Here is a 23979-nt window from a genome sequence, read left to right as displayed (position 1 = left end):
TCCTCTGCTGCCGCTTGTCTTTGTTTAAGGGGGAGTAACTCTGATCTCTCTGCCTGCCGGTAACCACGACATATTCATAGGTAAGACAGTCCAGACACATGGACCTAAAAGGTACTTGAGGTGTGTGTGTGTGTGTGCACGTGTGTACGCAATGTACAGAATACAAACCCAGAGCTAGAGCTTAGTTTTATAATACACCTTGAAGGGGATGTAATGCTCCTGTGAGGGATCAGATGCAAAGGCATACAGGAAATGAAAACATGGCAACACACACACTTCCTCGATCATTTGAACGATTGAGATCTGATCGAGTTTAGGAGTGGCTAATGTTACATACACCTTTCCATTTAGGGGACATTTCTCTATTATTTGTAGCGATTGTTCTTCTTTCATATTTTGTTACAGTAAGAGCGGCAGAGAAGTTGATATGTTCACCTCCACATACTGTTACAAGCCCAGGTAATATTTAGTTATTCTGTCTGTGGCCCTTCTCGTCACCCACCTCTGTCTGCTGCCCCTGTACATAATGGTCCGATCCCTGGGAGGAAGTCGGCATTTACTAATACAAAACCTCGAGGAAATCCCCACGAATCCTCAAGGCGCACGTTTCTGCGCGCCTAAAACACAAAAGCTATGCAAATCTGCCCAGACTGTGTTTATCTACCCTCGGTTTCCGTTTGCACCACGGGAACCAGCATTGTGTCCTGCGTTGCGATTATCGCATGTAATTTACATAGAATACGCACAGGAATACGCACAGGAAACAGTGTGCTGATCTCTAACAAAGCAGGGAGAGAGTCTCCATCTGCTCAAAAGACAGCGATCTGACAGCAGAGCAAAATTAAAGGTTTAACCGTAGGGTATTAAACGACAAATCTACAAGGTTTTTTCCTTTTTTTAAATGTATTGTGTGCATTGAACAGTATCTCCTCAAAGTGTTCCTTGTTTATCTCCTCTGTTTGTTTTTTTTAACCCAACTCCCTAACACCCTTCCAGGAAAACTGCCTCCTCATTCCAGGTTAATCTTCACTCTCTGTGTTTCCTTTGTCACCGAATCCATGTAGCACATGCTAAGGTGCAGCTGGATCAAAAAAGGTCTGTCATTTTTCCCCACAAAGACTCTACTTACTAATGTGTGTGTGTGTGTGTGTGTGTGTGTGTGTGTGTGTGTGTGTGACAGTGATAGGCACGGCGCACTCTGCCAATACAACACGTTTTGAGAATGAGGACTGCAAGTCATTACACTGTTGTGCTCTTCTGCTGACACAAAGTCTAGTTTAGTACCCAGTCTGAAATCTGAGACTTGAGGGAGAGATGAGCGATCAGATTCTGGATGGTGCCATTTCTCCACAGCTGCTCGAGGAACGTATCTTATGTGAGACTGTTAAACTACAGCAAAGGTCAAACAAAGCTCACTTCCCACTGGGCACATTTCATTGAAATTACATGGAAACAATGTTGATTCAACCAGTGTGTGCCCGGTGGGTTAATACTAGGATCCATCTTTCTGTCCCTGATCTAATGCATTAACTCTTGCAAGAGTTGGCTGTGTGACATTATTAAGATAAACTCATATTATAGTATTGTCACAGGCCAAAATACTCATCTTAATTGTGTTATTTATTGAGTTGCTCAGTGTCGACAGTCAGCAGTCTGTGTCAAATGGAACAGACACCCATCGGACTCGTTTCCAGGAAGACAGGCACAAGCACATTCATTCCCATCATGAAGACAACACTGATTCTTTCAGCGCAGAAAACTCCAAAGGCCAGTCACAAGCCTAGCATGGGGCTCACAGCACAATAAACACCCTTACAGCTTATCGTCACCCTCATCATCATCATTATATGATGATTCTCAGTCATTAGTCTGCGGTATGACACTAGGTTTTTTATAGACATTCTTTTTTTAAATCAATGATGAAGGAAAGCTAATGTTATTTTGTGTGTGCCCTACACGTAATATATAATTTATGTAATTTGTTCTAATATAATGTTGTTGTATTTCGTTACAGTATTTCATCTGAACAACTATAAGAGTGTTATTTATTTTCTTACCAATAAAATAGTAACCAGGGAATTATCGAAGTTAGCCCCAGTCTTTTCACTGTGTCTACAGTTGAAGTCAGAAGTTTACATACACCTTAGTAAAACACATTTAAACACAGTTTCACAATTCCTGACATGTAATCCTTGTAAAAAAAAGTTACTGTTTTAGGTCAATTATGATCACCAATTTATTTTAAGAATGTGAAATGTAAGAATAATAGTATAGAGAATAATTTATTTCAGCTTTTATTTCTTTCATCACATTCCCAGTGGGTCAGAAGTTTACATACATTCAATTAGTATTTGGTAGCATTGCCTTTAAATTGTTTAACTTGGGTCAAATGTTTCAGGTAGCCTCCCACAAGCTTCCCACAATAAGTTGGGTGAATTTTGGCCCATTCCTCTTGACAGAGCTGGTGTAACTGAGTCAGGTTTGTAGGCCTCCTTGCTCGCATACACTTTTTCAGTTTTGCCAACAAATTTTCAATGGGATTGAGGTCAGGGCTTTGTGATGGCCACTCCAATACCTTGACTTTGTTGTCCTTAAGCCATTAAGCCACAACTTTGGAAGTACAGTGTAGAAAACAAGTATTTGATACCCTGCCGATTTTGCAGGTTTTCCTACTTACAAAGCACGTAGAGGTCTGTAATTCTTATCATAGGTACACTTCAACTGTGAGAGACGGAATCTAAAACAAAAATCCAGAAAATCACATTGTATGATTTTTAAGTAATTCATTGGCATTTTATTGCATGACATACAGTGGGGCAAAAAAAGTATTTAGTCAGCCACCAATTGTGCAAGTTCTCCCACTTAAAAAGATGAGAGAGGCCTGTAATTTTCTTCATATGTACACTTCAACTATGACAGACAAAATGAGAAAAAAAATCCAGAAAATCACATTGTAGGATTTGTAATTAATTTATTTGCAAATTATGGTGGAAAATAAGTATTTGGTCACCTACAAACAAGCAAGATTTCTGGCTCTCACAAACCCGTAACAACTTCTTTGAGAGGCTCCTCTGTCCTCCACTCGTTACCTGTATTAATGGTACCTGTTTGAACTTGTTATCAGTATAAAAGACACCTGTCCACAACCTCAAACAGTCACACTACAAACTTCACTATGGCCAAGACCAAAGAGCTGTCAAAGGACACCAGAAACAAAATTGTAGACCTGCACCAGGCTGGGAATCTGCAATAGGTAAGCAGCTTGGTTTGAAGAAATCAACTGTGGGAGCAATTATTAGGACATGGAAGACATACAAGACCACTGATAATCTCCCTCGATCTGGGGCTCCACGCAAGATCTCACCCCGTGGGGTCAAAATGATCACAAGAACGGTGAGCAAAAATCCCAGAGGAAAGAATGAATGGGGCCATGTATCTTGAGATTTTGAGTGAAAACCTCCTTCCATCAGCAAGGGCATTGAATATGAAACGTGGCTGGGTCTTTCAGCATGACAATGATCCCAAACACACCGCCCGGGCAACGAAGGAGTGGCTTCGTAAGAAGCATTTCAAGGTCCTGGAGTGGCCTAGCCAGTCTCCAGATCTCAACCCCATAGAAAATCTTTGGAGGGAGTTGAAAGTCCGTGTTGCCCAGCAACAGCCCCAAAATATCATTGCTCTAGAGGAGATCTGCATGGAGGAATGGGCCAAAATACCAGCAACGGTGTGTGAAAACCTTGTGAAGACTTTCATTGCCAACAAAGGGTTTATAACAAAGTATTGAGATAAACTTTAGTTATTGACCAAGTACTTCTTTTACACCATATTTTCCAAATCAATTCATTAAAAGTCCTACAATGTGATTTTCTGGATTTTTTTTCTCTCATTTTGTCTGTCATAGTTGAAGTGTACCTATGATGAAAATTACAGGCCTCTCATCTTTTTAAGTGGGAGAACTTGCACAATTGGTGGCTGACTAAATATGTTTTTTTGCCCCACTGTAAGTATTTGATACATCAGAAAAGCAGAATTTAATATTTGGTACAGAAACCTTTGTTTGCAATTACTGAGATCATACGTTTCCTGTAATTATTGACCAGGTTTGCACACACTGCAGCAGGGATTTTGGCCCACTCCTCCATACAGACCTTCTCCAGATCCTTCAGGTTTCGGGGCTGTCGCTGGGCAATACGGACTTTCAGCTCCCTCCAAAGATGTTCTATTGTGTTCAGGTCTGGAGACTGGCTAGGCCACTCCAGGACCTTGAGATGCTTCTTACGGAGCCACTCCTTAATTTCCCTAGCTGTGTGTTTCGGGTCGTCGTCATGCTGGAAGACCCAGCCACACCCATCTTCAATGATCTTACTGAGAGAAGGAGGTTGTTGGCCAAGATCTCGCGATACATGGCCCCATCCATCCTCCCCTCAATACGGTGCAGTCATCCTGTCCCCTTTTCAGAAAAGCATCCCCAATGAATGATGTTTCCACCTCCATGCTTCATGGTTGGGATGGTGTTCTTTGGGGTTGTACTCATCCTTCTTCTTCTTCCTCCAAACACGGCGAGTGGAGTTTAGACCAAAAAGCTCAATTTTTGTCTCATCAGACCACATGACCTTCTCCCATTCCTCCTCTGGAACATCCAGATGGTCATTGGCAAACTTCAGACGGGCGCTGGCTTGAGCAGGGGGACCTTGCGTGCGCTGCAGGATTTTAATCCATGACGGCGTAGTGTGTTACTAATGGTTTTCTTTGAGACTGTGGTCCCAGCTCTCTTCAGGTCATTGACCAGGTCCTGCCGTGTAGTTCTGGGCTGATCCCTCACCTTCCTCATGATCATTGATGCCCCACGAGGTGAGATCTTGCATGGAGCCCCAGACCGAGGGTGATTGACCATCATCTTGAACTTCTTCCATTTTCTAATAATTGCGCCAACAGTTGTTGCCTTCTCACCAAGCTGCTTGCCTATTGTCCTGTTGCCCATCCCAGCCTTGTGCAGGTCTACAATTTTATCCCTGATGTCCTTACACAGCTCTCTGGTCTTGGCCATTGTGGAGAGGTTGGAGTCTGTTTGATTGAGTGTGTGGACAGGTGTCTTTTATACAGGTAACGAGTTCAAACAGGTGCAGTTAATACAGGTAATGAGTGGAGAGCAGGAGGGCTTCTTAAAGAAAAACTAACAGGTCTGTGAGAGCTGGAATCCTTACTGGTTGGTAGGTGATCAAATACTTATGTCATGCAATAAAATGCTAATTAATTACTTAAAAATCATACAATGTGATTTTCTGGATTTTTGTTTTAGATTCCGTCTCTCACAGTTGAAGTGTACCTATGATAAAAAATTACAGACCTCTACATGCTTTGTAAGTAGGAAAACCTGCAAAATCGGCAGTGTATCAAATACTTGTTCTCCCCACTGTATGCTTGACGTCATTGTCCATTTGGAAGACCCATTTGCCACCAAGCTTTAACTTCCTGACTGACATCTTGAGACATTGCTTCAATATATCCACATAATTTTCCATCCTCAGGATGCCATCTATTTTGTGAAGTGCACCAGTCCCTCCTGCAGCAAAGCACCCCCACAACATGATGCTGCCACCCCCGTGCTTCACAGTTGGGATGGTGTTCTTCGGCTTGCAAGCCTCCCCCTTTTTCCTCCAAACATAAATGGTCATTATGGCCAAACAGTTCTATTTTTGTTTCATCAGACCAGAGGACATGTCTTCAAAAAGTACGATCTTTGTCCCCATGTGCAGTTGCAAACCGTAGTCTGGCTTTTTATGGCGGTTTTGAAGCAGTGGCTTATTCCTTGCTGAGCGGCCTTTCGGTTATGGTGATATAGGACTTGTTTTACTGTGGATATAGATACTTTTGTACCTGTTTCCTCCAGCATCTTCACAAGGTCCTTTGCTGTTGTTCTGGGACCAAAGTACATTCATTTCTAGGAGACAGAACGCGTCTCCTTCCTGGGCGGTAGGACGGCTGCGTGGTCCCGTGGTGTTTATACTTGCATACTATTGTCATGCGTTTGGATGAACCTTGCGGACAACCAGACTTGGAAGTCTACAATTTGTTTTCTGAGGTCTTGGCTGATTTATTTTTTATTTTCCCATGATGTCAAGCAAAGAGGCAGTGAGTTTGAAGGTACACCTCCAATTGACTCAAATGATGTCAGTTAGCCTATCAGAAGCTTCTAAAGCCATGACATCATTTTCTGAAATTTTCCAAGCTGTTTAAAGGCACAGTCAACTTAATGTATGTAAATGTCTGACCCACTGGAATTGTGATACAGTGAATTATAAGTGAAATAATCTGTCTGTAAACAATTGTTGGAAAAATTACTTGTGTCATGCACAAAGTAGATGTCCTAACCGACTTGCCAAAACTATAGTTTGTTAACAAGAAATTTGTGGAGTGGTTGAAAAACAAGTTTTAATGACGCCAACCTAAGTGTATGTAAACTTCAGACTTCAACTCTATGTACTTCCATGCAAAATTAACACACAATCACAAATGCATGACTGTTAACAAGAACTGCTTTGAGATTTATTTTACAATTGAGAAAAAACAAAATGAAACAAACTAATCGGTGCTAGAAATATTTTTTTTTTTACAATATCATTGATAAAACATTGAAATGTATAGTCATTGTGCATCGCTTAATTCTTTTTCACACCATATCATGCATCAAACTGGATGCAAGTATAATTCAAATCATTTCTGTAAACCAAGCCAAAGAAGCTAAATTCTTATTTCTTAAAAAATGACATTTTTGTGGATCTACAGTATATATATACACAATTTTTTAAAACATTTTTTATTATTTTTTTATTATATAAAATGATGATATAAAAGTTCAAGAATGCACACACCTTTAAGAACAAAGAATGTTGAGCTATTGCAAATGGCAAGATATGTCTTATGGAGTATGACATTTCACTGCGAGTCATTTACATGTAAAGGACTGCTCTTTTTATGGTTGAATTCAAAGCGGCAACATTTTAAGAGGAATTGGTAACAAACCATACAATTGGAAAATTACTGTAAGTGATACTTCACATAAAAATGTTTTTTTTTTTAGCAAACTTGCATACTGTACGGCCATTCATTTTCACTGACTTGATATGTAACCGAAAGCAGCATTTCAATTACTCTGAATGTTTACATTATCTGTTTAGTTTTGTCATACACTGACAGATTTCTGAGCAGGCCATTCATTATCAAAGATGTTGCAGAGTGACAAGAACCGAGAGAAGAAAATAATTTATCTTTCAAATTAAAACATATTTTGACAAATGCAGAATATCTTAAAACATGTTCTCTTTACAAATAAAATCTTAAACGTCTATAAGGTGCTACTTCAGCCTTTGAAGGGGTTCTTCCATTCTTTTGGTGTGTACAATGATTTTTCACCTTCTTCATATCAAGTATTGTACAGTTTTCTTTTCCCCTTAATTCGTTTTCACCACTTTAGTCACCATTGAAACAGTAGTCGTTTTTTTGTCATGAAAAGATACAAAATAAACGTGTGTTTAACCTTGGTTCACTAAAATACATGCACAGATCAGACAAATAGCATATAAATACATTACAAAATAAGTGTTAAAAAAGCTTGGCAAATAAAATCTAATAAGACATGGTCCAGTCAGGCAGTATCACAACAAAAAAATAAGACTGATTCTGGCAGCTCAGTTTGGCCCAGTGCAGTAACTGTGAACAATGTTATCTTAGTGCAATGAAATTCTGGTCAGTTACACAGCCGTCTTTCTGTCTGTTTATCTGTCTCTTCCCTCAGCTCCAGACCCCTCTACTACTTCTCCAGTTTCTCAAGAGCAGTGACGAACACCAGGTGATCTTCTGGTGACTTGCCATGGGTCTTGCTGAGGTGCAGTTTGACCGCGTGCTTGCTGACGAATGTCCGATTGCAAAGCCTGCACTGGTAAACTGAGCCAGTGTCGTCGTCTGGTGAGGTCAGGGATGCCAGGGTGCTGCCAAAAGTCATTTTGTCTGTGATCACTTTGGAGGCAGCCTGCTGCTCCCGTAGGTGTTCATTGGACAGCTTGGACAGGTCCTTCAAGCTGAAGCCCAGGTGAGACTCCAGGTGGCCGATGTAGGCGGACGCAGTCCTGAACTGCGAGGCACAGTCACCGCAGAGGAACACAGGCTGGCAGGAGTCCATGTTCTTCAGGAACTTGGTCCCGCCAGTCCGCCGGAGCTGGTACTTGACGTTGGCAAGCCAGTGAGAGATGGTGGTCATGGAGAGGCCTGTGAACTTACAGATGTGAACCCGCTCTTGGGGGCCGAGGTCCGTCATGGCGTAGCGGCCCTCCGGGGTCTCCCGCAGGCTAGAGCAGAACTGAGCCTGGAGGATGAGGAGGTGCTGGGGGTTCCAGTTGGACTGCCGCCCTTTCCTCTTCTGGACCGGGGAGATGTCATCCAGAGCATCCTCGAACGCACTGCAGTCTGCGTCCGACTTCTCGGAGATGGATGACGGGGTGGAGGACTTGGGTGTCAGCCTGCCTGTAAGGTTCTTCACCATGTCTGAGATGTCCATCAAAGCATTCTCTCTCAGAGGAGAAGAAATGTCAGACAGAGACAGGTTTGACATTATGGGTTTGTTACCATTTATGCTGCTGTTGCTTTTGCTGACAGTGCTGCTGTTGCTGTTGTTGTTGTTGCTGTTGTTGTTGTTGCTGTTTTTGGACTTCCTCAGGTCCATAGGCTGGTCGTTGCTCTCGTATTGATAGTAGCAGTTGATGGGCTCGGGTTGCTTGGCTTGAGTCTGGTTGAAGGCCGGTTTCTCCATCACACTGTTGCTGATCTTGTAGAGCATGGCTAGCGGGTCGCCCGCGGGGCTGATGGGCTTGGAGGCCTTGCCCAGGTGGTTGTTCATGATTGACTGAAGTGCGCTGAGGGGGTTGATGAAAGGCCTCTCTGGTGAGTGATCGGTGATTATGCCCAAGCTGTTGGTGCCGTTGGTGATGGGTGACTGGCGAGTCTCTGGGTCGTTCTTTGAATGGCTGTGGTGGTTGTCTACCAGGCTCTCTTTGGGCTCCTTTTTGCAGACCAGCTCTGACTCTACATTTCCAGGGCTGCTGTTCCTCACGAGGTGCTTCCCGACGGTGAAGTCATTGGGTGCTGAGTGGTGGTCCCTCTGCTCTTTCAGTACAGGAGACGGCGACTTGAGGGAGGATGGATGACTGTGGCGGTCCAAGCTGACCAACTTCTCCTCTTTCTTCACAGCAGCAGCAACAGCTTTCCTTGTGACCTTCTCCACCAGCTCTTCCATGGCAGTAACATTGCTCCTGCGAGAGGGTGGAGATGCAGGGCTCCTGGGAGAGTGGATCACTGAGCTGGAGTCCTGGGTCACCAGCCCGCGTAGCCCGCTGTTGAACACCGGCTGGATCTGCACACTCTGGACCGAGGAGTGCAGTGCTGCATGCTTCATGTGGCCCTGGAGCTGGTAAGCAGCGTGGATGCTGGGGTAGCCACCACCCCACTGAGGCGTGCCCGTCTGGGCCTTGCTGATGGCACTGGACACCGTGTTCTCCAGGGACTTGAGGATGTCCAAACCTCCTTTAGGAGCCTCCTCCAGGTCCTCCTCTGTCAGATACTTATACGACCCAGCGTTCACCTCAATCTTCTCACCTGGCTCTTCCATCTCCTCTTTGATCTTTTTCTCCCCTGGTTCGCTTGCCTCCATCCTCTCGTCTTCCGGTTCTCTCTTTTCGTCAGAGCCGCAGGAGAGTGCAGGGGAGACAGGCTGAGATTTGACACTGGGGACGGGAAGCCTGTTGGTGGTGGGTGGCAGAGGGATGGATTGGATCTTCTCCTCCACCACTGGGTCAAACACTAGCTGCTTGCCCTTTTTTGAGGCAGAATTGGTGACCTTGAGGAAGTGACCCGTGACCATCATGTGGGCAGTCAGCTGCTGCAGTGTATCGTGGGAGCTCCCACACTCCATGCACTTCAGGATCTGTGCCTTGCGAGCCTCGAACTGCCAAGTGTAGCTGGCACCGTTCTGATAGCCGTAGCGGTTGTTGGGTGTGACATAGGGGTTTGTCGTGGACTTGGGGTCTTTCCCAATGTCCCCTTGGGGCATGTGGCCACCGCTACCATGTACAGAGTCTGGGGAGCATGGGGATACCAGGGCGTCCTGGAGGGCTCTTTTTTTGGCAGAGGGCATCAGTTTAGTGGCCAGGGCTGGCACCGGTTCTTTGAGAGGCACTTTCTGATAATGCTTGGTCTTGATCATGTGGACGCTCAGGTCCTGCAGAGACTCGAAGGAGTGGCCGCAGTACATGCACTTGAGCACCTTCTGAGCGTCCTCTTTGCCCTCCATCTCCATCAGGGAGCGCTTGCGGGGCTTGGACCAGCGCTTGCCCCGCTCTTCCTCCTTGTCCTTGTTGTCGTCACGGTAGTGGCCCGACTCGTTCATGTGGACCGTGAGCCCCACCAGCGTGTCGTAGGCGCCGCTGCAGTCTTTGCAGCGGAACTTGCTGGCGCCGGTGAAGACTGAGCCGTAGAGCTTGTTGTTCTGGCGGTAGAGCTGTACCGTGCTGAACAGGCTGGGTTCAGGCAGCAGTTGGTAAGGGGTATGCTGGAGGGTCTTAGCCAAGGCTGCCTGGTGCCAGTCATAGGCCACAGCCCCACCGTTACTAGCACCGCCACCACCACTGCTGGTGCCACTGTTGCTACTGATGGAGTTAGCCGCGGTGCCGTTAGAGCTGCCACTGCTTCTGTGGTGGTAGGCGGTGGCGGTACTTCTTCTCCCATTGTGGTGGTGGCTGCTAGCATTGCTGTTCTCACTGTGGTTGTTGTTGTGTGTGGTGGTAGTGGTGGGGCTGGTGGCGGTGGGGATGGCGCCAGCAGTAGCCGGTGTGGCTTTCATGATGTCCATGGCAATGCTGGACCAGGAAGCATCTGAGATCAGGTTTGCATAGACAGCTTTCATCTGAGCCAGGCTGTCCCTCAGGGAGAGGCCATTGTTCAGTACAGAGGGGAGGGGGGCTTCCTCCCTCTCATGGCCATCCCTGGAGGAGGTGCTCTTGAAGTCCGTGAGCCGGTCGCTGGCATCGCTGAGCGGGGAGCCGTAACCAGCGTCTGGGTTGGTGCCGTTGCTGAGTGGAGAGGCCCGGTAGCTGGGCGGCTGGCCTCCATCCTCTCCCTCGTTGCAAAGGTATGCAGTGTCCTCCCCGTTCAGTGACAGCCCGTCATCCTGCAGGTGTTCCTCGTCGACTGCTCCTGCCTTAAACTCGTCCTCTGGCGAGTAAGCTGGAAGAGAGAGCGATAGAGAAAAGGGAAAAAGGAGGTCAACAAAGTGAAATAAAAGATTTACAATGCACTAACACGACCACTGACAAAATTTAGTGATGAATAATCTGTTGCAGGAAATATGGGCTTTTATCTGTGTGTGTGTGTGTGTGTGTGTGTGTGTGTGTGTGTGTGTGTGTGTGTGTGTGTGTGTGTGTGTGTGTGTGTGTGTGCGCATGCATATGTCTGAGTGTCAGTGGTGAAGAAATCTAGTTTCATAGAGAAAAAATACATTTTGTTGACATTTTCTTTCTTTACTCCCTATTTCATTGCCCATGCCTCCTGTTCCCTAGGATATCGCTAAGTGTGTAGCCTTGTCAGCCAGCTACTTGACTCTCCTCCTTTCCTTCTCCCTCATGCCTCATCTCTACACCCAATCATACACACACACACACACACACACACACACACACACAACTTCACTTTATTTAGTCATTCACATGGTGAGCTTACGCAACCAATCAGGAGGGAGGGAAACAAAACACTCATTCTGGGATGTTGCTGCATCTCCTTCAGGCCACTCTCACTGAGTTAACAAATACAATGATATTAAATACCAGACAGTACTGTCAAGTCGTCTCTACAATGTCAAATAGGGGAGTGACACTCCTTGACTGTCTCTGTTATGTTTGAGAGGTAGACATGGGTACGGGTCATACTATACATGGCGTTCTGTATTTTTTTCCCTGACACATACAGCGTGTAAACAATTTATCATCAAAAAACACAGGGGATGAAACTACAACATAACGTAACAGGTGAGAGAGAGAGAGAGAGGGAGAGAATAAGGGAAAATATTGTGAGGGTGTCTGCGAGCAAGTAGAACGTCAGGGAGAGGGGGGGGGGGGACAGAGTAAAAAGAGGTGGAGAGGGAGAGCGAGAGACGGAGCAAGGAAGGGAGACAGGAAAGACGGCCCCCTCAGTTCTCCCTTTATCTCCTTCCTCCGTGGTGAGATGTGTGTCCCAGATGCCAGCATCAGTCTCTCCTGATGAAACAGATGTGCTGTCAGCTTCAAACAGCACGCTAACCTGTCATATCATAATCTAAGTGGACATAATACCTGATATATGTACACTGGCACCATTTACTGCTGCCTGAGAGGAGATGGGAGGGAAAAAAGGCGAGCAGCTGCATATGGAAGTGTGTGTGTGCACGTGCGCACGTTTGTGTGTGTGTGTGTGTGCCTGCATTGGTGTGTGCCATTCGCATGTTCTCATACGTGTAGGTTTTAACGCGGTAGCTTTCGAACATAAAGGCCCTAACGTTGTCTATAGGTTTGTATTTTCTGTCTATGACTGATAGGCCCTTCTCTCCAAATGAGCCACATACTGTATTCTCCTCATTCTCTTGATTCCTGACAGGATTTGGAGGGAAACGAGCGCAGCACAGGAGAACCTGGCTGTGTTTCAATCCCACTGACAGGCAGAAGCTGAGACAGTTCCTAAAACTCTGAAAATCCCTAACACAGCAGATTAGCATTAGCTGTATACTGTACAAGCTCTAACAGTAAAACAGGTCCCCGTTATTATGCCAGCCTTCCCCTTACCAACGGCCAACCTGTGCTTGAAAATAAAGAGGACTATGAAATCATACAGTAAAATGGCTATTCAGTCGTCACTAGCCTCTGATCAGTTCCAGTGAACTCATGTGAATTACTATGTCCACATCATCAGTGCCAAAAACAGCATTTTGGCAGCCCCACAAATCTACGGAATGAAAGGGTGAATGGAACGGGAGAAAAATGTCTGAGTGAATGACAAAATACAGACCGGGAGGGGCAGGGAATGGTGAACGACAGGACATGAAGGAAACCCTTTGACGATAGCTGTCAATCAATGCTTATCCCCTCATGTTGTCATGGAAACAACAAAGAGAGCCTGCAGACAAAAGAACGACCTAAAACATCTGTAAAATCACAGGTTGGAAAGTGGAAGGCTTCAGAAACCATGAATATGGGATCTTATGATGAAACCCATCAAAATATTAAGCCTAGGTAGAGAATTGTGAAACATAAAATCTATATATTATATATTTTGTGATTAAATTGCAAGCAGATGACAATTGCCCCCCCCACATTTTTTTTTTTAATAAACAGAAATAGGACAGCTTTATCAGTTCAGCCATTCATGAAACCCGATCGAACACAACGACTCAAAATCCGACTGGTGACCGAATCCCGCCTCCTCAATGTGTCCTAGACCTAGACGCACTTATGAGGGGAGACGGGAGCGAGGGGAGGGGTTTGGCGTGCCGTCCCCGGTGGTTTAGCTTGCCGAGCGGGTGATGGCTGTGAGCGGGGCCATCTGCACGGGCGTAAAGGCGCCTGTCACTTCTGCTCCGGGACGCCTCGACGTCAAGGGGACAGGTGGTGGCGCGGCCAGGATGTGTCCGAGGCCTGTGCTGTCACAAACGGCCCGGATCAAGCCACGCCATGTCACCGCAACGCACACACTAAACAGCACGCCATTTCTCGGGCACCACACACACACGTACACATAATAAACATCATCAACCCCACGGAAGATCTACATTGTTCTGAAGAAAGTGGTTAGTGGACAGTCCATCTATATTATGTGCATCAAACTACACAATCAGTAACAGGCCGACTGTACGTCTGTGGACATGTAACAAGGAAGCCTTGACTGCTACCAAACAAAGTAAACCCTAGCTTCGTGTCACGTCAGGGGGTTTCCAGATGTGTGTAGTCTTGTAGGAGAGGAGACCGACAGACAGAGAGACAGAGACAGCGAGACACGGGTTTAGACGGTGTTATGATTAATGAGGATGACTGTGTTCCTTTTCACTCTGTACTGTCTCAACACAATGTTAGGGCTGGAGGTGACACACACACACTAGTCTGTTTCATTTGACTTGGGGAATGATGACAAATGAAATGTAATCACATGCACATCAGCGTTTTAGCAGAGAGTAGCTCGGCGTCATATCACTTCTTCTCAAACTTTGGCATCTCGGTCTGGCCCTTCCATTTTGTGTTTTTGTTTTCTTTCCGAATTCTGCTAGTTGTTAAATCAATAAATCTCTCCGTCAGGCTGGCGGTGCCTCGCCATTTGGCCGCAGTCAAACCCAAACAAAACAGATAAGAAAAGCAAAAAGGCGATGAAACGAGAGAGAGGGAGGGAGAGAACGGAGGATGAGACCAGTCAGTTACTCCGCCATCCAACCCCATTTCTCGTCCCCAACACCCCTCCTATTTCCTTACACACATCTCTCTATTTATCTGATGTGATTTTGGGAAGAGGGGTGCAATCACCGCAGTCATTTGCGCCACTAATGTCCAATCCCGGCCCCCTTCACTCATGTGATTTAGGCTGGTGTTGGAGTGGGCTAGTGGGGGTATGGGGAGCTGGGAGGGAGGTGGGGGCCAGGGGCCATTTATCCCACGCTCTAATGGGAAACTGGCAGTCTTATTCCTTCCCCTACATTCTGTTTGTCACCCTGCTCCTCCATTACAGTCCTCTCAGCCCTGATGGCTTTGGACAGGAGCTGATCAAAAAGCCATCGCTTGACCTACGCGCCGTGGCAGCCCGACGAGAACGACTCGCGCCAGCCAGAGAGAGAGAGGGATGAGATAGAGGAGGAGGGGGAGGTGGGTAGGATGAGTGTATGTGAAGGGGATGAGGAGGACGGGTGGGGGGTGATAGCTCCTCGGACCAGGACAAGAGGGGAGGCGGTTGTAAATAAAATGACATTATTACTTATTCTGTCCCGTCATGTAGAAAACCCAATTATGGTAATGTCTGCTGCCGGGCCCGCCGTGTCAGAGAGAAGGAGAGCAGACAGAGAGCATGCTGGGTTGTGGATTCCTCTGGAGCGGCTAACGTGAGAGAGCAGTGGGCTGCCTGCATGTCGGTCTGCCCACCGAGGCCCTCCTCTCCCTCCCCTGACGGTACACACTTAGAAAAAAGGGTTCCAATTGGGTTCTTTGGCTGTCCCCATTTTTGGGCTCCATGTAGAATTTTCTGGGGAAAGGGTTCTATATGGAACTCAATATTTTTATTTCACCTTTATTTAACCAGGTAGGCTAGTTGAGAACAAGTTCTCATTTACAACTGCGACTTCACCAAGAAAAAGCAAAGCAGTGTGACACAAACAACAACACAGAGATGGAATAAACAAACATACAGTCAATAACACACACACATATACACATATATATATATATATATATATATATACATATATACATATATACACAGTGCCTTGCGAAAGTATTCGGCCCCCTTGAACTTTGCGACCTTTTGCCACATTTCAGGCTTCAAACATAAAGATATAAAACTGTATTTTTTGTGAAGAATCAACAACAAGTGGGACACAATCATGAAGTGGAACGACATTTATTGGATATTTCAAACTTTTGTAACAAATCAAAAACTGAAAAATTGGGCGTGCAAAATTATTCAGCCCCCTTAAGTTAATACTTTGTAGCGCCACCTTTTGCTGCGATTACAGCTGTAAGTCGCTTGGGGTATGTCTCTATCAGTTTTGCACATCGAGAGACTGACATTTTTTCCCATTCCTCCTTGCAAAACAGCTCGAGCTCAGTGAGGTTGGATGGAGAGCATTTGTGAACAGCAGTTTTCAGTTCTTTCCACAGATTCTCGATTGGATTCAGGTCTGGATTTTGACTTGGCCATTCTAACACCTGGATATGTTTATTTTTGAACCATTCCATTGTAGATTTTGCTTTATGTTTTGGATCATTGTCTTGTTGGAAGACAAATCTCCATCCCAGTCTCAGGTCTTTTGCAGACTCCATCAGGTTTTCTTCCAGAATGGTCCTGTATTTGGCTCCATCCATCTTCCCATCAATTGTAACCATCTTCCCTGTCCCTGCTGAAGAAAAGCAGGCCCAAACCATGATGCTGCCACCACCATGTTTGACAGTGGGGATGGTATGTTCAGCTGTGTTGCTTTTACGCCAAACATAACGTTTTGCATTGTTGCCAAAAAGTTCAATTTTGGTTTCATCTGACCAGAGCACCTTCTTCCACATGTTTGGTGTGTCTCCCAGGTGGCTTGTGGCAAACTTTAAACGACACTTTTTATGGATATCTTTAAGAAATGGCTTTCTTCTTGCCACTCTTCCATAAAGGCCAGATTTGTGCAATATACGACTGATTGTTGTCCTATGGACAGAGTCTCCCACCTCAGCTGTAGATCTCTGCAGTTCATCCAGAGTGATCATGGGCCTCTTGGCTGCATCTCTGATCAGTCTTCTCCTTGTATGAGCTGAACGTTTAGAGGGACGGCCAGGTCTTGGTAGATTTGCAGTGGTCTGATACTCCTTCCATTTCAATATTATTGCTTGCACAGTGCTCCTTGGGATGTTTAAAGCTTGGGAAATCTTTTTGTATCCAAATCCGGCTTTAAACTTCTTCACAACAGTATCTCGAACCTGCCTGGTGTGTTCCTTGTTCTTCATGATGCTCTCTGCGCTTTTGACGGACCTCTGAGACTATCACAGTGCAGGTGCATTTATACGGAGACTTGATTACACACAGGTGGATTGTATTTATCATCATTAGTCATTTAGGTCAACATTGGATCATTCAGAGATCCTCACTGAACTTCTGGAGAGAGTTTGCTGCACTGAAAGTAAAGGGGCTGAATAATTTTGCACGCCCAATTTTTCAGTTTTTGATTTGTTAAAAAAGTTTGAAATATCCAATAAATGTCGTTCCACTTCATGATTGTGTCCCACTTGTTGTTGATTCTTCACAAAAAAATACAGTTTTATATCTTTATGTTTGAAGCCTGAAATGTGGCAAAAGGTCGCAAAGTTCAAGGGGGCCGAATACTTTCGCAAGGCACTGTATATATATATATATATATATATATATAAAAGTCTATGTACAGTGTGTGCAAATGAGGTAAGATAAGGGAGGTAAGGCAATAAATAGGCCATAGTGGCGAAATAATGGCATTGAAGCTCATCTGGTGTCCAAAGGAGGGCCAGAAGTATACAGAATGGTGTCGTCTGCATAGAGGTGGATCAGAGAATCACCAGCAGCAAGAGCGACATCGTTGATGTATACAGAGAAAAGAGTCACCCCGAGAATTGAACCCTGTGGCACCCCCATAGAGACTGACAGAGGTCCGGACAACAGGCCCTCCGATTTGACACACTGAACTCTATCTGAGAAGTAGTTGGTGAACCAGGCGAGGCAGTCATTTGAGAAACCAAGGCTGTTGAGTCTGCCGATAAGAATGTGGTGATTGACAGAGTCGAAAGCCTTGGCCAGGTTGATGAATACAGCTGCACAGTACTGTCTTTTATCAATGGTGGTTATGATATAGTTTAGGACCTTGAGTGTGGCTGAGGTGCACCCATGACCAGCTCGGAAACCAGATTGCATAGCGGAGAAGGTACGGTGGGATTCGAAATGGTCGGTGATCTGTTTGTTAACTTGGCTTTCAAAGACCTTAGAAAAGCAGGGTAGGATAGATATAGGTCTGTAGCAGTTTGGGTCTAGAGTGTCTCCCCCTTTGAAGAGGGGGATGACCGCGGCAGCTTTCCAATCTTTGGGGATCTCAGACGATACGAAAGAGAGGTTGAACAGACTAATAATAGGGGTTGCAACTATTTCGGCTGATCATTTTAGAAAGAGAGGGTCCAGATTGTCTAGCCCAGCTGATTTGCAGGGGTCCAGATTTTGCAGATCTTTCAGAGCATTAGCTATCTGGATTTTGGTGAAGGAGAAATGGGGGAGGCTTGGGCAAGTTGCTGTGGGGGGTGCAGGGCTGTTGACCAGGGTAGGGGTGGCCAGGTGGAAAGCATGGACAGCCGTAGAAAAATGCTTTTTGAAATTCTCAATTATTGTGGATTTATCGGTGGTGACAGTGTTTCCTATCCTCAGTGCAGTGGGCAGCGGGGAGGAGGTGCTCTTATTCTCCATGGACTTTACAGTGTCCCAGAACTGTTTGGAGTTTGTGCTGCAGAATGAACATTTCTGTTTGAAAAAGCTAGCCTTAGCTTTCCTAACTGCCTGTGTATATTGGTTCCTAACTTCCCTAAAAAGTTGCAAATCGTGGGGGCTATTCGATGCTAATGCCGTTCGCCACAGGATGTTTTTGTGCTGGTCAAGGGCAGTCAGATCTGGAGTGAACCACGGGCTATATCTGTTCCTGGTTCTACATTTTTTGAATGGGGCATGTTTATTTAAAATTGTGAGGAAATCGCTTTTAAAGAACGACCAGTCATCTTCTACTGACGGAATGAGGTCAATATCCTCCCAGGATACCCGTGCCAGGTCAATTAGAAAGGCCTACTCGCTAAAGTTTTTTGGGAGCGTTTGACAGTGATAGGGTTCTAGGGTTCTACATGGAACCAAAAGGATTCTTCCTGGAACCCTTCTTCAAAGGGTTCTCCTATGGGGACGGCCAAATAACCGTTTTAGGTTTTAGGATAGTACCTTTTTTTTCTAAGATTGTAGGCACAACAGCGGGCCAGCATTTGGGCCTGGCACCATCCACTCTGGGCCTGGCACCTTCCACTCCCCACCCTCCATGATACAGTTGGTTGCATACAGGACCGTATAGAGTAGGCTACATGTAGATGTGTAAGAAAGAACTAGAGGTCGACCGATTAATCGGAATGGCCAATTAATTAGGGCTGATTTCAAGTTTTCATAACAATCGGAAATCTGTATTTTTGGACACCGATTAGGCCAATTGTTTAAAAATTTTTTTTTTACACCTTTACTAAATCTTTATTTAACTAGGCAAGTCAGTTAAGAACACATTCTTATTTTCAATGACGGCCTAGGAACGGTGGGTTAACTGCCTCGTTCAGGGGCAAAACGACAGATTTTCACCTTGACAGCTCGGGGGATCCGAATTTGCAACCTTGTAGTCAACTAGTCCAACGCTATAACCACCTGCCTCTCGTTGCACTCCACAAGGAGACTGACTGCCTGTTACGCGAATGCAGTAAGCCAAGGTAAGTTGCTAGCTAGCATTAAACTTATCTTATCATCTTATCATAATCACTAGTTAACTACACATGGTTGATGATATTACTAGTTTATCTAACGTGTCCTGCGTTGCATATAATCTGACTGAGCAGTGGTAGGCAGAAGCAGGCTCGTAAGCATTCATTCAAACAGCACTTTCATGCGTTTTGCCAGCAGCTCTTAGTTGTGCGTCAAGCATTGCGCTGTTTATGACTTCAAGTCTATCATCTTCCGAGATGAGGCTGGTGTAACCGATGTGAAATGGCTAGCTAGTTAGCGGGGTGCGCGATAATAGCGTTTCAAACGTCACTTGCTCTGAGACTTGGAGTTGTTGTTCCCCTTGCTCTACATGGGTAACGCTGCTTCGAGGGTGGCTGTTGTCATTGTGTTCCTGGTTCGAGCCCAGGGAAGAACGAGGAGAGGGACAGAAGCTATACTGTTAGACTGACTGTTAGTCAAAGGTTAATGAAATACAAATGGTATAGAGGGAAATAGTCCTACAATTCTTATAATAACTACAACCTAAAACTTCTTACCTGAGAATATTGAAGACTCATGTTAAAAGGAAGCACCAGCTTTCATATGTTCTCATGTTCTGAGCAAGGAACTTAAACGTTAGCTTTCTTACATGGCAAATATTGCACTTTTACTTTCTTCTCCAACACTTTGTTTTTGCATTATTTAAACCAAATTGACCACGTTTCATTATTTATTTGAGGCTAAATTGATTTTATTGATGTATTATATTAAGTTAAAATAAGTGTTCATTCAGTATTGTTGTAATTGTCATTATTACACATTTTTTTATAAAAAAAAACAGCTGATTAATCGGTATCAGCTTTTTTTTGGTCCTCCAATAATCGGTATCGGCGTTGAAAAATCATAATCGGTCGACCTCTAGAAAGAACGAATGGATATCTACTGTAAGTGTCTGGAGTTTAGCACCACTGGAGGGACCATCTTACCTAACAACTTAAGAGGTAAAAAGTTTTCCTTAAATACAGAGAAATCAAAAGATAATATACGTTATTTGTTTCCCTTGCATCGTCTTCCTAAGTCCTAATATCGAGTCGGGAGATGTGCGTGATATAGGTTCTCCAGAAATAATTCCCCTCCACTGCCACCCACACCTCTTTCCACCTCCACCTCCTCATTTCCTTCCTCCCCTGCTTTTCTCTCTCTCTTGTCCTCCACACTGGTCCAACCACCGGACGTCAGCCCCTCCCGAGTAGAAGAATAGAGCATATGGCCAAGCACCTACAGAGCCTTAAATAACTGCTGCGCCATTCCACCTCACCGTACCGATTCATCTCCACTCATTTGAGAAAACTGCCAGCCGGAGCAGAGTGGAGCGGTGGCCGCAAACACTATTCCTGTAGACGCAGCCGCAGCTCGCGGCTCGCGCGCGTGTGTGTGTAGACATGTTTAACAATACTTGTGGGGACCAGAAGAACAGTAAACAAACCAACATTTGACCAACTGGGGACATTTTGCCAGTCCCCACAAGGAAAAAGGCTATTTCTAAGGGATTTAGGGTTGGGTTAGAATTAAGTGTTGGGGTTAGGGAAAGGTGATACCTAGTCAGTTGTACAAATGAAAGCATTCAACCGAAATGTGTCTTCTGCATTTAATCCAACCCCTCTGAATCAGAGAGGTGCGGAGAGCAGTTGTTCGAATTAGGCTGAGGGGTTAAAGGTTAGGTTTAAGGTTAAGGTTAGGGGTTAATGAAAATAGGATTTTGAATGGGTATCAATTGTGTGTCCCCACAAGGTTGAGGGTTTAAAGCTGATGTATACACAACTCGCGAGGCATAGTTACAGTTGCTGTAATGTGGCCTCATAACCTTGAATATTTTTGTCAGCTTAAGTGTTAGCCAAGGGGTGAAGAGTGAGACGATGAAGTCATGTCAACAGAATTCCTTCCAGATTGCTCTATTCCCTTATTCCCTTCTGTGTTCATACAGTAGTACCACAGCTTAGTGACGGCACAAAACACCATTATTATTTGTGAGATTCAAATGTGAGATTATGATGGGAAACACACACACACACACACACACACACTGAACACTGCAGTGTTGTGTGGTAACAGCTCTTACATGACACATCTAGAGGGCATAGAGAGGAAAACTACTGCCTGGCAAACAGGTAGCACTGTTCTGTGTGTAGGTTTAGACATATTGAATGAGAGGGAGGGGAGGTGTGAGATGTACATGTACAGCATGTGTGTGTAGATACAAGAGGTATGGTGTGTTTGTGTGTAGATACAAGAGGTATGGTGTGTGTGTGTACATACAAGAGGTATGGTGTGTGTGTGTACATACAAGAGGTATGGTGTGTGTGTGTAGATACAAGAGGTATGGTGTGTGTGTGTGTGTGTGTGCGCATTAATAGACCTGGCTCTAAAAATAAAACAGAAGTACCGCACGCACCATACCTCTTGTATCTACACACACACACACACACACCTCTTGTATCTACACACACACACACACACACACAATACCTCTTGTATCTACACACACCATACCTCTTGTATCTACACACACACACACACACCTCTTGTATCTACACACACACACACACACACACAATACCTCTTGTATCTACACACACCATACCTCTTGTATCTACACACACACACACACACCTCTTGTATCTACACACACACACACACACACACAATACCTCTTGTATCTACACACACCATACCTCTTGTATCTACACACACACACACACAATACCTCTTGTATCTACACACACACACACACACACACCATACCTCTTGTATCTACACACACCATACCTCTTGTATCTACACACACACACACACACCTCTTGTATCTACACACACACACACACACACACAATACCTCTTGTATCTACACACACCATACCTCTTGTATCTACACACACACACACACAATACCTCTTGTATCTACACACACCATACCTCTTGTATCTACACACACACACACACCATACCTCTTGTATCTACACACACACACACACACTACCTCTTGTATCTACACACACACACACACACACAATACCTCTTGTATCTACACACACACACACACACACACACAATACCTCTTGTATCTACACACACACACACACAATACCTCTTGTATCTACACACACCATACCTCTTGTATCTACACACACACACACACACACACACTACCTCTTGTATCTACACACACACACACACACACAATACCTCTTGTATCTACACACACACACACACACACACAATACCTCTTGTATCTACACACACACACAGACACACACACCATACCTCTTGTATCTACACACACACACAGACACACACACCATACCTCTTGTATCTACACACACACACACATCATTTCTGCACCATGTATTCTTGTACACTATCCCACACACCCACATATATATTTAGCAACATGATTGTTGGTTCTCCTGTCTGATTGTAAAGAGGGGGATGTAAAAACGAGTGGCTGTTTTCAGAGGGTGTTGAATGAATGCACTGGGTGGAGTACAGCTGGGTTGAACGTGCTGTGTGATCAATAGAGTCGACCAGCAGGGATCGATCGCAATTCATCTCACTTTTTTATTTTCATTCTCACCCACACACGCACTGAGCATGTTACTAGCTTGTTAGGGGAGGGGCAAAATACGTGTTCACGCACGTATAGGCGTGCATGTGAACACACACACACATGCAAACACACACAGACACACATTCAAACACACGCACACAAACAGTCCGAGGTTCAATAAAACAATATGCAATGTATTTATTGGGCATATCAGCTCACCCCCGTCGTCTCCTCTGCATAACAAGCCCTGTATAATTAAACCATCAATTTCAACACTTCCGTTTAATTACCAGAGACAATGTCGAGAGGCAGGAGAGTAAACAAGTGCCTTTGAAGTGAGGAGTTAAAAACCCGCTCCAACACAGATGCTGTTAATTTAGGTGGGATGTTGTTTTATATGAAGATGTAATGTTCAAAATAATGCGTGTGTGTGTGTGTGTGTGTGTGTGTGTGTGTGTTTTGTCGTTTTTTGGTACTTCTTCTCCAGGAATGCTTGGAAAGTAGTAGGCTAGTGAGGTAGTGGGTACAGGTACTAGGGGTGTGGGTGTGTGTGCGTGTGTATATAACACAGCAGTTTATGCATTATGTGTGTGTGTTCCCTGAACAAACACAATGGGCTGAGGGTATAATAATTGATTGAAGGCCACCTCCTTGTCCAGGGTGACCGTGACAGCAGACGACAGACACGACAGTGGCTGGGACGGTCGAGTGGACGCTTCAGGTCAATGTCAACACACACTCGTCGCTTCCAGCAGCTTAGCTAATTACACAACGGCCCTTAAGGCCACTTACAACAGGTTAGCTAATTAACAAACAGCTGATTACAAATTAACAGAGAGGTGTTCTTAATCTCCCACCCAAACAACGTGATGACAAACACTAACCGCTTGTAATTAGTTCTGGGTAAAGGGAGGGGTGGAGAGGGCAGGTGTGTGTGTGTATGTGTGTGTGTGTGTGTGTGTGTGTGTGTGTGTTGTTTTGGTAAAGGGACCGCATCTATGTGTCAGACTAACAACACCACTGTCATAATGTAGTTGCCACTTCATGAAAAGTTCACCGGTCCAGCCACAGTTAACCCAGTCTACGTACCTTCCTATTAGCATAGTGAG

At 45.0% G+C, this 23979-nt stretch overlaps 1 protein-coding gene across 1 annotated transcript in view; it reads right to left on the bottom strand.

Annotated features, from left to right (window-relative positions):
- Positions 1–7387: 7387 nt before the first annotated feature.
- Positions 7388–23979, bottom strand: part of LOC139394466 (teashirt homolog 1-like) — a 42192-nt gene continuing 25600 nt past the window's right edge. Inside the window, exon 3 of the mRNA XM_071142536.1 lies at positions 7388–11274. Coding sequence (XP_070998637.1) covers positions 7811–11274 — 3464 coding nt within the window. The 3' untranslated portion in view covers positions 7388–7810. The remainder of the gene's footprint in view (positions 11275–23979) is intronic.

Source organism: Oncorhynchus clarkii, chromosome 3, assembly GCF_045791955.1.
Source record: "Oncorhynchus clarkii lewisi isolate Uvic-CL-2024 chromosome 3, UVic_Ocla_1.0, whole genome shotgun sequence".
In the NCBI taxonomy this organism is placed as follows: Eukaryota; Metazoa; Chordata; class Actinopteri; order Salmoniformes; family Salmonidae; genus Oncorhynchus; species Oncorhynchus clarkii.
This window is presented reverse-complemented; position numbering and strand designations above follow the sequence as displayed.